General features: G+C 37.6%; 1 protein-coding gene across 2 annotated transcripts in view; it reads right to left on the reverse strand.

Annotated features, from left to right (window-relative positions):
- LOC145481510 (lysine-specific histone demethylase 1A-like) overlaps positions 1-16,596 on the reverse strand; it is a 17,732-nt gene extending 1,136 nt beyond the window's left edge. Inside the window, exons 1-18 of one of the 2 annotated variants that reach the window (XM_081460001.1) lie at positions 15,996-16,596; positions 12,846-13,014; positions 11,321-11,454; positions 11,005-11,083; positions 10,386-10,481; positions 9,943-10,049; positions 9,566-9,647; positions 8,976-9,070; positions 6,662-6,706; positions 5,565-5,707; positions 5,184-5,274; positions 4,501-4,574; positions 4,030-4,090; positions 3,264-3,337; positions 2,196-2,440; positions 1,739-1,932; positions 987-1,229; positions 1-608 (exon numbers count right to left, since the gene is read on the reverse strand). The exon at positions 1-608 is cut by the window's left edge and continues 1,136 nt beyond it. In XM_081460001.1, the coding sequence (XP_081316127.1) occupies positions 276-608; positions 987-1,229; positions 1,739-1,932; positions 2,196-2,440; positions 3,264-3,337; positions 4,030-4,090; positions 4,501-4,574; positions 5,184-5,274; positions 5,565-5,707; positions 6,662-6,706; positions 8,976-9,070; positions 9,566-9,647; positions 9,943-10,049; positions 10,386-10,481; positions 11,005-11,083; positions 11,321-11,454; positions 12,846-13,014; positions 15,996-16,226 (2,496 nt within the window). In that variant the 5' untranslated portion in view covers positions 16,227-16,596 and the 3' untranslated portion in view covers positions 1-275. The other variant, XM_081460002.1, reaches the window with a different exon arrangement.
- Between the last annotated feature and the right edge of the window lie 621 nt (positions 16,597-17,217).

Consider the following 17,217-nt stretch of genomic DNA (forward strand, 5'->3'; position numbering starts at 1 on the left):
CTGCACGGTGATTGGATGACAGCTATTTCAGAGTAAACTACATATGACATATTTGTGTCGAAGAGATAGGTTTTCATGACCAAACACGACGGTGGTATATACAACTTAAAGAGACTAATTGTCATCAACAGTTAGGCCAAATATGCTGTCAAAAGACATTGGCCATCAAAGATGCTCCTAAAGATGAGTCTGTCACTGGCTAGGTTGAGCCTTCTGTTAAAAGCAGCAAGTGAATGCCTCCCATCTTTCTTAACATCAAATGCCTTTGAGTGTTGTTACGCCTGTGTCATAGGGGGCTGACCAATTCTATTCACTTCATAAGGTAGTCCCAAAAACTGGTCGGCAATTCTACCAGCCTCTCTCAGACCACTCAAAAGGGCTCCATGTACTGTGGCTGGATAGTTCCTGATCGTATGCTCCCCAGCAAAGAACACTCTTGGAGGGTTGGGCGGGGCAGGGTTGCCTGGCGGCATCCCTGTCAGTGCTGGAGGGGCTACTGGGGATGCCATTAGATCATAGTCATTTCCTGATGAACCTGCTGCTACGAATGAGTAAGAGCCTCGTGACCACTCGTCTGACTTCCATCGAGTCACTACTGTCTCTTTAGGCTGTAAGTAACAAAGCAAAGATTTAGTCATGCTCTGTTACATAGACAATGATGATCTGCTTGGAACTCTTAGGGCCTTGATTGTTTCTCCGTTCCAAACCTTGAAACGGTTCTGCACAAATTTACTGAGAAGTTCAGATCATTGAATAAACGATAAAGATGAACGATTACCATAACAAATTGAGGTTTAATTAATAAAGATGTGAAATACATGACATTGCTCCTTTCGTTATTTTTCATGAATCACAGAACAAGAAACCACAAAAGTGAGCGGATCTTAAATAGAACAACAACCATACAGGTAGCTGCCACAATTTTGAAGTCATGAAGGTTCTCTGTTCAACACTGAGAAATACTGCCCCAAATACACAAAACATACCTGAGGAACAGCACTGCTCCCAAATATCCCCTTCAACACTGCAATGGCACTTCCAACAATGATCTCATCAGACACATTCTCCAACTTGTTAGCAGCTTCACCAGCCACAAGGGCAATGAGGACTGGAGACTTGTAGAGATTCCAAAACAAGAAAAGCTCTCCACGATTGGCTGTTGTGCTTCCAACGTGACCAAAGAGATTAGTGTTTGGATCCCAAAACACTCGATCAAAACACAGAACGACCTACAGTCAACAAAGCGACATGTTAATAGACACAATTTCCCCACATGTACAGTGACATCGTCATGTATGTGATCAATGTGTCATACAAAGAGAATGTTAATATTCATCGCCAGAGGCGACTTTTTACTCCATAAAAGAACATAAAATGTTGCTTTTCTGATGTACACATGAAGGATAGATAAATCTATTCATGGAAAAACTATCACTTAAAGTTTCTTTCACTAGGAATAATCAAAACGCACTATTTATGTACTGAGTAAGTTTCCTTTAGTACTCTGGTATTCTGAAATGCAACACTTGGTCACTACTTTTTAGGTGCAAGATTGTGCCAGGTTGGTAGTACATGTATGGTTAGCACAAGGGCTAAGTTTTGTTGGCAAAGTGAAGTGACTCAAAAACCCAGCAGCTGCATGTACCCAATCATACCACTAGTGCCTACCATTTTAGAGACATTCTCTTGGTTCAAAGTAACAGAAATGCCTCAGGTAAAATTCCTGTTATTCACCAACCTTATTTAGGTTTCCAAATCCCATTCTGTGGATAGCAGCAGTCTTCCACTCAGGGAGGGGAGGGTGAAACTGAACACCTGATGGATGACTTTTGAGCACTCCAAGAGGCAGCGTTATTAACACAGCATCTCCTTTGAACGTCTGTGTGGTGGTTATGGACGACTTGCTAGCGCTCTGAGTGACTATTTCCACACCTGATGGCAAATGAAAAACCCCTGGTTAGTCGTCAATTATACTATTTGAACTCGAGTTTGCTGTGCTGATGTGCGGTCAAGATTTGTAGGCTAAGAGTTTGAACGCAAGTGTCCTTTGCCAGTCGAGAGTAACAGTAACGCTGCAACGACAACCCTTAATTGATTTTATATTTACAAAAATTTGTGTCACATGTAGGCAATAAGTGCTAATTAACGTGCAAAAAAGAGGGGCACCTTGTTGTCCAGCAAACAATTTTCCTTACCAGTTCTGTTGTAGCGGACATTTCTGACTGCTGTGTTGAGTCTGATATCAAGTCCTTCAGCCAGAGCAGCTGGAAGGCAGGAGTAGCCATTACGCACAGTCATGTGACTACCACTGAACTCAAAGTCATCATCTTGATCCCAATGCTTCAGTGATAACGATGTCAAAGGCGTAGCATTTGCAAACTCCAGATTAGCAAAATGCCAGTCTAGAATCTGTCGATCTCTTGATGACAAATAAACATCACTAGAAAACACAATCAACACAAATTAGCGTGATAGCAATAACAGAAAGAGTATAATAGTAACACCAGCAAAACCTTCAGGACATTTAAATTTAACCAATTTCAGAGTTACATTCTGCTTGTGCTAAAATGGGTCATTATCTGACACAATTCAACAAACATGATTTTTACTTGCACGTTCTCAGACTAACTTAGTAATACATCCAGTTTAAACAAAGGCAATCATGAATTTGACGGTTGTTGGCTATCTGATCTTAATTAGCATCAATTTTTACAATTTTATTTTCCTGTTTTCTCACTTAGTTTCAGTTTGGATTGAAAAGTTACATCAAACACTCACGAAAATGTTTGCCCACAATTCCAAACATCTCAATGTTCATCAAAAATACTCTGCTATGCGCCCCTTCTTGTAACTCCCTTCTTGGTGTTTGGAATTGTGGTTAAACATGGTCTTTTGTGTATGTATTTTCCTGCAAATAAAGTTGATTTTCATATGGAAAGTTTGCGTGAGGACTCATTTGGAACAGAGACGGACTGGGAAGGGAACTTGGAATGGAACATGGAATAGGCCTATACATACTGTACATATAAATCCCATGCCTTCAACCTTGTTAATAAACGTTGTTTTAACTGAGCTTAATTTCAACACAGTGACATTCCATATACATGAACATTTCTTGCCTTAGTTACGTGAACGAAAACTAACGTCTTGTATTCACACTACGCACGTTACACTTTATGATTTGCAGAAATTTTATCAACTGAACCATGGTGCATACTTTCTTTTCAATTTTTTCTTAATAATCACGTTACCTACACACATACCTCGGTGGGTTGTCCTCTAGTTCTTCCAATCTCTCCTCTATGCGTAGCTGCTCTTCTGCCATTTCATCATATTCCTAAAAGAGAAGTCAAGAGGTCAAAAATTGCTATAATTATTGCTGGCTTTGGTTCTATTTCAAAGATCATAATGATTGCTGCAAACATATGGAAACCATTCTCCAGAAATTGTATTAATCATGCTAATGATATATATATAATATTTTTTGAATAAATCTACTAGCGTTCTATCACGAATGCCATTCTCTGATTGTCTACGCTACTCACTATCTATTCTGTGATAGATAGTAGCATAGCAGTGTGCCCTTGTTAACAATATGACTGCAGCTTCTCGGCGTTTCCGAAGTGTCTGTGAAGAGGATTTAGATAAAGTTTTGAATGCCTAGTAGATTTATACTAAAACAACTACATTATTCGCTCTCGATTTCTATGCGTGATAGTTGACAAGGGCACCACTGATAGAAATCTCAAGCTCATAATCTAATTGTTTAATATACTAAGATTACTCTGCACCAGCATTGCTTGATCCAGGTCCTCTCAGCATTTATTCATTCTGAAGGGACTTTGGCAATCATATAGAATGTGATAGTTGTAAGGATACATGTAGCTCAAATTTTTTTTCTGTAGCGATTGCAACAACCACAGTGATCTTTGATCTACGGAAACCTGCCTTTGCTTAATAATGTAAGAACGATGTGCCAGTGGTGTTTATACCAAGTATACTGACATACACCAATGAAAATTTCCTTACCCTGCAAAGAGCATTTAGGTCCCTTAACTTGCTTTTCACCAAGAACTCTGATGTGATGTCCCTGTTAAAAAAGTATTTATAACTAAGTTCTAACCAGTGTCTTAAAGTTGTGAATTGTGAATCAAGCACAATCATTGGCATAAAGTCACATATTTAATGTAGATTTCTGAAAAGTTAAAAGCAAAATGGTAAGTGGTAGACAAAGCACTACACTTGAAATCCAGAGGTCACAGGTTCAAGTCCCATTCTGGCCACTAGCTGGTGCTAGTCGGTGGTCCCACGTTCAACAGCTCAAACACACTGTTAAATAGCCAGCAGTCTCCTGCCAGTTGGGAGTTTTAATTGTTGTGTTATGAATTTACATGCCCTGTTTTGCTGTTTTTTCTTCTAAGTGGCCCTGAAAAGCCCCATTATTTATCAGTTGGGCACATTACTCATGCAATGAACTATAGGACTGCACTGTAATGTTACCTTGGTTCTTTGACCTTGAGTGCATCTTGATATTCTTTATGGGTCTGTTTTACCTTTTCTTTTATCTGCACCATCTAGAGGTAACAAAACACCACATTTGAGTTAAAATGACAGAATGGATACACACAGCAATAGAAAATCCACCAGTCTAGGCGTTTTTACAAGAGTGATGCTACAGTTACGTTTCTGACTCTTGAACTGACTCTTTCAGGTTTCTTTAGTACAACATGTCACTGCAAATGTGCAGTGGAAATCGTGTCCATAAAATTGACTTCAATTTTTTGCTTCCACAGGTAATACTACAGTAACATTGCACCATTCTCTCAGTATCTCTTCCAAGTTTATCCAGTCTATAAAAAGTGATTTTAGTACAAAGGTCTAAAAAAAGTTCTGAAAATCTTTGCTGATTTGTCACATGTTTAAGAAGGGGGAAGAAAGGGATGGGGAATAATTAAACAACAAAAACAGGGAGGAACGAAACTCTTCAATGAGAATTCCTTGTGTGGTAGGGTTTTGGTACAGTATTTTAATCTCCCTAAACTTCATGCCATTCTGTAATCATTCACTCATAGTATAATCATCCTATTAAGAAATGATCTGTAAATTTAGTTTTCAAAACTCCTGAGGAACTAGTTTACAGTTAGGCACAAGTTTACTAGCTACACCAAGTAAACATATTGCACCTGCGCTAAACTTGTTTTAAGCTGCTCCTGAATCTTCAGAATCTTTTTGGCATATTCAATCTGCTGTTCCTTAACTTGTCTCTCTTGCATCCTGAAATAAGGGAAAATAAACAGCTTAAACATCAAGTTACATAAAAGGTCCATGTAGACCTATGCTCTAGTTTTGATGTCACAAGCTGACTACTCCCAGTTCCCGATCCCCTGCGGTTTCTGCCCAACCCAAAGTGAAATTTCAAGTTTTGGATGGTAAAAAAGTGAAGAAGAAAAATTGATGGAATTTTTTTTATTTCCAAGTAGATTCCATTCAGTGAATGAGAAAAAAGTATCTGTCATACACACTTTAATCCCATTTAATAAGCACTTTCTCTACCCACTACTCACTTGATCACAAGTTCCAAGGCATGCCCCAAGGACACAGGTTTGCTATGCATGTAGTTGAAATCCAGCTGATGTGACAGAAATGATGTGGCTTCAAGCAGTCTGTTGAACTCCCTCTCGACCATTTCATCCTTCTCTTTTGGCACCTACAGGCATGTAAGAAGAACGATTTCTAAGATGCTAAACACCACACTAAACAGTCTTTTATGCAAGTGTTTCATCAACATTCTTAAGAAGATCGAGACAAAATCTTCAAAATATAGTGGCGGCTATTTATTGTAGAACTGAACTGAGATGGCAGTTTTGCTTTCTGCAACTGTTGTGGTTACACAGGGATGCAGGGATGTAGCTGAGCAAAAACTAAGCATACTCATAAACCAGCTCAGCTGGGTTTCCTTCCAAGTTATATATTCTTTGCTTTCATAGTGAAATTTCAGCTGGTGATAAGCTACCTCATAGTCAGGGAAATTAGCCAGTAGCCAGCGCTTACATGTACGCACATCCCTGCATGTGACAGAGTGCAATGTTTCTTGTAACTTGCAAAGCAATGTCATTGCAAGGTGATAAGGTACAGAAAGCAACCCATAGTGCTACACACAGTATATGTACTCTTTAAAATTCTGCTAGTGTTTTTGAAGTTTAGAAAATAGATTACATGTAAGTATGATGATGACGATATTGATTTTACCAGCTATAATTATGGCTTTGGTTGGTGGTTTAAGCTCCTGGAGGAAATTTAATATTATACAGAGAATAGACCAGACTAAGCAGAACATTACAAAGCTGATGCTGTGTAGGTGTAGCCACTTGTGTTTGGATTTACGAGAATGAAAGTACAGGGGTTTCATTAATGTTTTTCACAGGAGGGCAACTGGTTTTCACAGGCAGGCAAAACTTTTTGAACTGAACTTCTTTATGAGAAAAACTTTCCTCTAAATGGTCAAACCAGGCAAGCAAAATTCTCCTTACAACCGGTCAATTTGCCTGGTGTCCAGCCCTTAATGAAATCCCTGGAAAGCACCTAACATGTGTCCAAGGTACATGTACAATGAATGGTGTCAGTAACATTTTACACATGATGACAAGAAAGAAATGCCTACCCTGACTGCTGCAAGCCTGCTGTTGGCCTTCTTTTCAAGTGGCCCCTTCAGGAGAAAATCAAGTATACGTTAAACACTGCTTGTTTAAAATTTCAGCAATTTGCAAGTTGGTAATCCAGGCTTCAATGCAATGACGTCACGAGAATGTTTTTTATTTTAAGTACATTTATTTACTTTTAAGTCATTTTCCAATTGGGCATTCCAGGACTACATAGTCACCACCATAAAAGGTCTTTTTAACTTTAACAGTGAAATGCATTGTACATGCACCAATGGCCCATACTTAACTTTTTTACTTATGTCTGACAGCTTTTTTGTAATGTATTTTAAACTTAACAGCAGACAAGTTAAAAATTATTTAGTTAAGTGTGGAATTACTTTACATTCATATTATTTCATGTTTATTAACTTATCTTATTAGATGATACATTATGCTGTAGTTTAAAATTTGTAATATTATATAGTAACCCAAGTAGTTTTCAAGGGATTTTTCCTGTTCTCAGATTTTGCTACAGTTACTGTATATTTTACAACATAAGTTTAAATGGCTAAAAAAAATGTTTGAAAACAACGCATGCAATTTCACTGTGACTTTCCTGCCTCCAAAATTACAACCATACAACTTTAGGGTAGACATAGTTTTTGATAATTGGCCGAGTGGCAAGAAAATGTAAGCAAACATTAGTAAACCTGTGCTGAAGTGAGAATCACACAAGGGATCCGGAATGAGACTAAAGACTGACAGCAAACTCTAGATGTCTTTGAGTAACCTTCAGTGTTAGTTACAGTGTCAGGACAAAGTGTACACAAAAAAGCGATCTTTTGACAAGTAGAATTTAAAAGAAACCACAAAAATTTATGTCACTGCCTAATAAAAAATTGTGTTAAGTGCACAAAATTTTGAGAAATGCAACTATAAAGTTTCAAATTTCAGACAAGGCTGTGGGCAAAGAAAAATTACCAGGAGCCCAAAGGTTCCTAACCATGAAATACTTGGTGCCTAAGCTTAAGCTTAAGCTTATAGTGCCTATGAAGTAAAAAATAAATGCTGCTTATTTGAAAGGCTTTTCAAAGTAAAGAAGGAAGGCGTTTTCCTTTTTGGAATATCTTTTTTTGTTTTAGAGATATTCACGTTTTTGTATTATGCAAATGAGGAAAGTGATGACATCATAGGTGGTTCCTCTAAAACAGCACAACACTCAATCAAAAATAACTCTAGAAATATTAAAGCAGTGTTCTTTAAACTTGGCAACAGCAATGTACATTACAAAAGACACAGAGTGACACCAACTATGCTGTTGCCATGACAACACTCTTGGCTCCAGTCTCTTTCTGTGAAAAACCAAATATCCCCATTTACAACCTTTTAAAGTGGGACAGAGGGTCTTGCTTGGAACTCACATGGTTCCCATATTGTCTTAACTCTCCCAATTAGATTGGTGGGAGTGGGTGATCCCTGTTTAAGATAAAATCTGGGAATTTTAGTCTTAATTAAAACAGAACCAGCGGCATAATTGTTGTCATGGCAACAGCACAACGGGTGTCATTATGCCAAGTTTAAAGAACACTGCTTTAATATTTCTAGAGTTATTCTTGATTGTGTGTTGTGCTGTTTTAGTGGAACCACCTATGACGTCATCACTTTCCTTACAAAAACATAAATATCTCTAAAACGAAAAAAGATATTCCAAAAAGGAAAACGCCATTCTTCTTTACTTTGAAAAGCCTTTCAAATAAGCAGCAATTATTTACTTCATAGGCACGTTATATGAAAAAAGTAACTTTTTCCAGTTGCCTAAAGCCAAGAGTTAGTCACCTGTGGCACCCAGGTGCTTGTACTGTAGAGCACAGCCCTGTCAGAGCTTTTAATTGCAGAGCATCCAGTGTAATCAATCCAGAAAAACACATAAACAAAAAGCGTGAATAAGTTATACATTCAGGGGTGTCTCCAGTCTAAATGATGTGTAATACATATTCCTTCCAATGATATTGTTGATACCTTGAATACTCCATCTCTATAAAAATGACAATTGGCTAATGCACCTTCTTTGTTAATTTATTCAATAGATCAGTGACTGTTTTGTTCAGAGCAGAGTACAAGAGTATTATGCTCTAATTTTGTCCATGTTTTTTGTCAGTCAATAAACTTTATACAGTGAATGTACTCATCAAACAGATGTTTTTGGAATCATTGTATTCTTCTACTGTTTTGTTTGCAATAGTTCAGTCTACCAAGGAGATTCCAACAAATTCTCAGCGAAGTGCTTTTACATTGCAAGAAAATGTGTGGACAGTGTTCATGTCCTGTACATACCGACTTTCCATGAGTTTCATACAATGGACACTTTTGTCTTATCTTATGCAGCTCCATGCTGATTTGATTAGCCATCACAGTCAAGGGATTTCCACCTACAAGACAGTACAGAAGAACTCTTAACAAAATATACAAAAAGGCAGAGTCAATCTGGAGACGGGTGCACGAACCATGAGGCCACTGCGCTTCCCACGAACAAATTATACAACAGACTTCATAATGCAGGAGAACATCACTAGTGAAAGACATACATGTATAAAGGGCTAATTAGTCAAACAACCACAGTGGGAATTGCAATCAACAAGTAACTAAATTTCAAGTTGATAACCAGCATAATATTAATGAAACTGTGCATGTGTTATTATTACTGGTCAACTAATTATATTCTCTTAACTTTTCTCAACAAAAAGTAAGAAATTGTGATCATGTTTATGTGTTTTAATATCAAGAAACATGGACCATAATACGATTAATGCAATGCATTAATTGCATTATATATATTTGCTCACCAAGTAGAGAGGTTTTGGATGTAATAAAGTCTACTGAGGACAAAGTGAATTTACAGTATGTCAAAATGTTATTGCACTAACCTAATCCAGTCAGCACCATGGCTCCAAGATCTGCGATGAACTGGCCCTTACGGAATGTTGCTACTCTTCCTCCAACACGTTCCTGCAAAAAGATTAAAGAGGCAATGTCACCACACATTTAACCTTTCACATCCTGCATTTTATTATGCCAAATACAAAGGTTTACTTAGAAAAACCACTATTGTGTAAAGTTAGTAGAAGAAATATATATAACAAATGTCTACAGAGGACAATAAAAAGATTCTGCAAATTGTCATCAGTTGAGAGTGAATCCATGCTTAACAGAAAGAAAAACAGACAAGCCCGTGTTGTCAAACAACATTTTCAGCCATGCATAACACAGTAACACAAATTTGGTGAACAAAAGAGATACTTGCCCTTGCTTCAACAATAGTGACATCAATTCCAAAAGACTGTAATTGTCGTGCTGCTGTTAGGCCTGAGATCCCAGAACCAACAACTATCACTTTAGGGGACTTTTTCACTACAAGGCAAATTGCAATAGAACACCTTTAATTTCATAACACTTTTATAACTTCGCTGGGTCTCCAGCAAGCTGGTGGAGGCTGGTGAAAGATTACTAAACAGCTCCAGTCCTATTTTGCACAGACCTTACTGTCATCCATCCATACAGGTTTGTTATTAAGTACATGTAGAACAGTTATCACTTCCAGCATAGTAATTTTTCCAGCTGGACCTTTCACTGAAGTTTGTAAGTTATTAATTTACACAGTCACATAATTAACCACCTACTGTGGAATTTATGGTTTTAAATGTTAACTAACAACGATGCCATCAATGAATAACCTGTACTACTTACAAGTTGGTGGAATTTTAAGGATCTTGTAAACTCCAAAGTTTATCAAACCATATCTTGAAAGGAAGGCATGTACTCTAGAGGCAAGTTTGGGGTCGTCTAAAAGGAAAATAAAAGTGTGTTCAAACAAGACTCACAGTTTTCAGGAAAAAAAAAAAATTAATGGCAATTTATTGAATGCTTTGCACTCTCTGACAAAATCGTGAAATCTGATTGGTTAATTAACTTGCCAAATAAAGCTTTCAGAGTTTCAATGGCACACTGGGCTAGTATGCTATAGACTCAATAACTGGAGTAGGCATGATATTTGACATCCCAGATATTAGCACAATTTTTGATTACTTATCACAGAAATCAGAATTGCTAGCAGAGTTGCAGTTAAGCAACAAATGGTTACAATGAACATAAAAATTCCCTAATGCCCTGTTAGACTTATTATTAGAGGGGTTAAATTACAATGTACAATGTAACAGAAAGTGTGCAGCTAGTTTTTTAACATTTTTAGGATATAATAACCCTCAAAACATACAAGTACAGATAATATGGAAGCGACTAAAAGACAATTGCCCAACACACTGATGAGAGAAATAGTGTAAACATAAGACATGTAGCAGGTACTAACTATTTTGTGGAGGTTCCAGTTGTGACAATGCATGCTCCAAGGTCAACTGCTGCCGCGGATTCTCAACCCACAGTTGCAGCTTCATCACAAAAAAAAGCTCAAATTAGTGATAATTACTTGTATTATTACACAGGAAAGAAACTTGTACATGCGCAGCCTTCAATATGATTACAAGAGTATAGTATGAGGACATATGTATACATTAAAAGATTTTGTTTGGTGCATTCACTGACAGCATTATCTCCTTGTTTACAAAATTTCAACTACTTAAAATCTAAAAAATACGTAATTAAAATCTTATAAGATTTAAATATACCATTCTATTCCTGATGTACAGAAACTGCTTCTGAACTGGTGGGGGTCCTTGTGAAACATCCGGAAAACAAGATGCCTCTTGTGAAGTCATCTTGTCAAATGGCAATCTGCTCTGGAAAGCTGCACCTTCGAGTCCTGTTTGTAATAATTATTAATTAATATAGATTAGAATCACCAATAATTTTGTTGTCCAAGTTCATAGTAGCTCCTTAACATTATGACCATGCATACCATATCTGTAATCAGTGGCCTGCTTTTTGAGCAAGCAGGATTTAATAGTAATTCAAAAAATTGATGTATGCCTCTAGAGATTTTCCTGTGCACAACTCATTAAATTAAAGAACTAATTAAAGGGTTGGTCTTGATTAAAAAGAATAGAGCTTGAAATGTGTTGCTCTGAACCTGGACTGTTGTCAAGGTCAGAAAAGTTTTAAACTGTAGATCAAAGGTTTTCCAACAGTCTACAAATGAATATAATATTTTTTCACTGGGTGGGTGTGTGCCACTCCTTGGAAGACACACTGTAAACCGCCACTTATAAACCCAGGACTTATACAACTTTGTAAGGGCTTTTAGATGGGCTTATAAATGGAGGGGCTTATATCCGAGGGGGAACAATCCAAAACGAGCTATAGCTGCATGTAGATCAAAAAAAGGTTTTTCATTTACTGGCAATTGAGCTTTAAAAGATCATAATAAAACAAATTAAAAACGAGGAAAGCTAGAGGGGGGCTTATATCCTGGGGGGCTTAATATAACTGGATGTAATTTTTGGTTTACAGGTAGATGGACCCAAAACCGGGGTGCTTATGAGCAGAGGAGCTTACAGGCATCAGTTTACGGTATCCATTGTGTGAAATGGAAATCCACAGTGTGACTCAGTAGAAGGAAAGGGGCTACATGTATGGCTCAAACTCAGGGAATTTTAAGACAATTGTAATTTATAAATACAGTCATTTTGAGAAAGGTCATACTCCAAGATCTTAAGAGCATGGGCAACAATACCGAAAGGTAAATTATCGTTTTAGCTGCATTTTCCTGTTCTCCAAATGGAGAAGATCAGCCAAACAAGAACTGCAGCAAATAGGCCTGTGATGGACCCAAATTGAACGACAAGCTCAGGACAGAGAGCAGTGGAAGAAAACTGTGGTTGACCTATGTTCCACTTAGGAGGCAAAGGACTGTAAATATATTTTTTCCTATTGCCTGATCAAAGTTCAGGATGTTAAATCATGAAGGAAGGAAAAATCATGTATACATTTGTGAGTATTGATGATTTCTTCAACTTCTGTGTTGAAACACCATGAAAAAAACAAGGTTGCCACATACATTTTCACACCTCCATGGAACAACCTTTCTAGAAAACGTGCCAGTGAATATAAATCAGGAAGACCCTTACCAGAACACTGGTTGAGTGAGAGAGGAGAAATTCAACCTTGTTTTGAACTTCAGATTTCTCTCTTGGTGTAACATGCACGGTGCTTTGATTATCTGTTAAGAAGTGCTGCAAAGCACATGAAACCTACCTTCTGGTACATCTTCCTCTTCCTCCTCCTCTTCTACGTCTCGTTGCTCGTCAGTCTCCATTGGCGTAGGGACTGGTGATATTCGTGAACTGGTTCTCATGATTTCATCATCAGATATTTCATCATCTGTCAGATTTGCCAACTTAACATCAACTTCAGTGTACTCGACCTAAAAACAAAATGTATTCCATTGTTTGATTAGAATAAAGATCAGACAAATTTTTCTACAAAGTAAATAAACCATATGAGTCAAAATCTTCAGGTTACTTATCAGTTCCAGTTCATTTTACCACAACAAAGGAAAATTGTGTTCCTGGTACATGGTGCATGCTCAGCATGATTGTCGTTCAAGAGCAGTGTGAAGTTCCAAGAACTCAGCCATGGAATTGAAGCCTTTGTCGTGGGATAGCAAAATCAGTTATAGGGGTTGAAACCACTGAGTAAGGAATGGTGATCTCCACCAAAATTAAGGGTTGTACATGAAGGAAACAGTAAATTAAAGCCATCTGAATTACACCTTTTACCATATGATTTAGGTCAAAAGAATGAACAAAGTAGCCCTTACTGCAATGTAGAGTCCCGGTACTGGTTTACAACAGTGCAAATACGAATGGAAACAGTGGTGTGACAAAATGGCTGAAATGAGCGACCAAAATAGTCAAATAAATAGCAATTTAATGGTTTCATTTGGGTTATAGAAAATGATTTCTAAAAACACTCAAGCAGGAAAATCAACGTAAGTAAAGTGACATGACGTTTCGACAACTTCATGTCATCATAATTTGTTGAGTGAATAAATTAAAAATAACGGCAAGGAATATTTATAGTACTTAGGATGTGAGAAAATGAAATCAGCCTTCCTTGTGTTGTTTCCTTCATTCCCATTCGAAGTACTATTTTGGGATGATACAGGATGTATTTCAAAGAACACAAGCTGACATACTAGAAAGTGGCATAATAATGGAAATAACGAATCCCTTATCGATAGTTTAACATATATTAAAACTGAATCATTGGATAATGATATTTGAGAGTTTTCAATGACGAAGGAATTATGGGTTATGAGCCATGATGCCATGCTCTACAAACTATGGTAACCATACATGTAATTTTGTTGGGGTGTTTCCATTGTTATTTTAGTTTAATTAGTTTTCTATATTTTGGGGGCATTTTCAATAACTGAATTATTCCACTTACACTTGTTGGAATTTTTTTTTTGGGGGGGGGGGAGGGCTCCTTTACCTTCACCTTTATTTTCTTATTACATATATTTTAACTCTTAACTTTCGCTACATACAACACTTGCGTTTTTTGTGTCCTACTAATAATAATACTACATAATTTGTTGCTTGTTGGATGTGAGATGATAATAGTCAACTTGGAGCTACATGCCTCATCGGCTATCTATTATCTCACATCCAACGCATGCTCGTGGAATAATACTTTTGTTAAATACACGATGACACTTTGCTCATTGCTCGACAGACAGATTTTTTCTTGCCCCCTTGGAAAAATACTACTACTACTACTATATGTAAATATGTTAAACCATCAAAGAAGCTGTATTTACTTTTGTTTTTATACTTTGTTGCCCTGAATATTTGTAACAAAAATATGTATTGTATTAGTATGACATTATTGTTACATTTGTAGGAGTTCTTTGTAGACACCTTACAAATACCATAAACTGGGGTAAGTATGCGTAAACGAAATCTTACAGCACAAGCCACAGAAACCTTAATAAAACCTTGCTAAATATTCTATGTGTACTAAATGTTATGCAATACAAGAGAGGAATATACCAGCTGTCACACATGAATTTCACTTTTGAGCCAGCAGAGAGAAATACTTCGTTTTTCTTTATAAGATTGCATTGCTAAAAAGGAAAACTGAATCTTCCCTCTTAAGATGTCTACATCTGATTGAATGCTAAGGTTTAATTATCTTTTTTCAAGGATTTGAATGCCGAAGCCCGGGCTAAACCGAGAAAATTTCATCGAAATATCAGATGAACGCACATGGAGAACGCGTGTCTAGCAAATCGATCAATAGGTTTACTTCGCCGCTTTTAAAGTCAATATCTTTCGCCTGTGCTTCAGCCTTCCCCTTAGAAAATCACCTAGTCTACAAAGTAACGCTTATTAGAAAGAGAAAACGCCAATTTAGGTATTGAACTTCAATCTTTACCTTTGAATCAAGTTAAACGACCCTGGGGAAACCTACAATTTCTTATTCTGATTCACTCACCGCCATTGTCACAAAGAGACAAAAAAAACCAACGCGATTTCCAAAAGAACACGAAGAACTCTTATTCGATTTCCCGTGATAGAAGCCAGGCGATTTTTTAAAGTATTTAACTGAAAATTCTCAGTTCAAACAATGATTATCTCGTCCGTGAAGAACAAGCGAAAGTCATACATCACCATTCTTCCGCGGACAATTACTCCCGCGTGACCAACGCGCATCAAATATGTAAACAATTCTAACGCGCAACGCCGTAAAAAAATAAGTGATTTATTTGTTGTGAAAAAATACGGCAGCTCTGCGACAAATTAAATGAAACGAAAGATAAGATATGCAATAAATGTTTCTCGAGACTGGTTCAATTGCTGGGGAAATCTTCTTGCAAGTACGACCCGTTGCGTGTTAGTGATTACAAAGTTTCATTGTTGACAAAGTGACGTAGGGCTTCCCACCATTCTGGTTCTAAAATCTTGTCGAAAAACTCTCATTTGCTCCCATGTGAACCGGAACGGAGGGATTCCAGAGTTTCTCCAGCTTTTTGCCCTTTCAGGGTTAAGGAAATTCGGCTAAATGTGAACGGGGAAGCTATTAAATAATTCTTTGAAACAAAGCCCATGTGACTTTGACGAACCACTAACCAGTTAGCATTCAGGGCTTTCTTGACAGTTCGTTTAGTGTTGCATAAATTTAGCATCCCGGATCGGAGGTCACGGCAAAATTACTTGAAAAATTCGATTCTTAAGGCTTCACATGTGTCTTCCGTGCCCTGGAAAGACTTCATCTGAAACTTTAAGAAAAGAGCTGAGGCTGAACACAAAACCGTATTGTTGACAATAAATTGAAGAATGTTGCATAATATATCATGAATGACAAATTTAGATAATGAAGACAAACTGTGAAACATACTTTAGGCCGCTTGCGCTGACTTGTCCTTCTGGCCATCTCTGCTTCGAGGTCGAACAATTCGGCATTTGATCTGGAGCTTGGACTAGCTCCGTTTTCTCGTTTTTCCTCCAGGTTGTTAGAGTCTGAATGACTTCCATTCATACCCTGACCTGGCATGTTTGGTTTAGGTGCTATGAAAGGAAGGCCGCTCAGCGGCTTAGGAAGAATTGGTGGCGGATAAGAACCCGACATTATCAAATTCCAGATGCTACTTGACCTATCTGGCCACTTTTGGACGAACCTAGTTCAACTTGTAAGTTTGGAAATAAATTGTGGAAATTGGGTGAAATTCAGCGTGATAATCTGGCGGAGAGAAATGACAAAGGGCCAGGTGGAATAACAACGTGAATTACTGCACGTGACGAAAATCCACCAATCACGGCATGAAACGAACGCATGCGCGATGTCAAATCAAACAGTTCCCATAGCAACGGGTTATTGACAGAATCAACACATCGACTGTCAGATTTGTCGCGTGATATCTAATTCATTTTTTTCCAGTTTATCACCTTGTTTGTATTTCATTGCCTCAAGTTTAATAAGTGTACGCGGTAAAACGATCATCAATCGATTGTTTTTCGCTCGGATCGATTGTGTTTTTCTTTCTTGATATCTCTGTGAAACTATACGTCATTCGACCATGCCTGACAACTGTCACTAAAACCCTTGACAACAAACTATTGATAGCCGGAATGTCGATTTAGTGCTTCTCCAGCCAGATCTAGCGATTCAATTTTTGTATAAACCTGGTTAAAAATAAATGGACCAATGGAAAACGTGTTTAAATGTGCGCAAACTGAAAGCCACATTAACCTTCAATGTCTGTAAACAATGTCTTCAACCAGATGTTCGCGGCCACGCGATGTCGCATCTACACGCCATTTCCTGTCCCTTTCTATGGATAAGCGACTTCAAAAATAGTTCTACTAAGCTTAAAGAATAATTGCTTTTCTCGCTTTCTCATTTAGCATCGGCAAAGCAAATCTAAGCAGACCGCAAGACTCTTCTTCGTTTAGCTCAGAAGGAAGGTCATGCGTTCGACTTTTCTTGGGAGATTTCGGAATTTTTTCCGAGAAACTTGTGTCGCCTATAACTTTGTCAAGAATCTTTTTTTGTCTGAAGACAAAAAGCAAATCCTAAATATTAACAGGTAACAATTTCACATGCAATATTCATGTGCGTA

Source organism: Orbicella franksi, chromosome 3, assembly GCF_964199315.1.
Source record: "Orbicella franksi chromosome 3, jaOrbFran1.1, whole genome shotgun sequence".
Taxonomy (NCBI): Eukaryota; Metazoa; Cnidaria; class Anthozoa; order Scleractinia; family Merulinidae; genus Orbicella; species Orbicella franksi.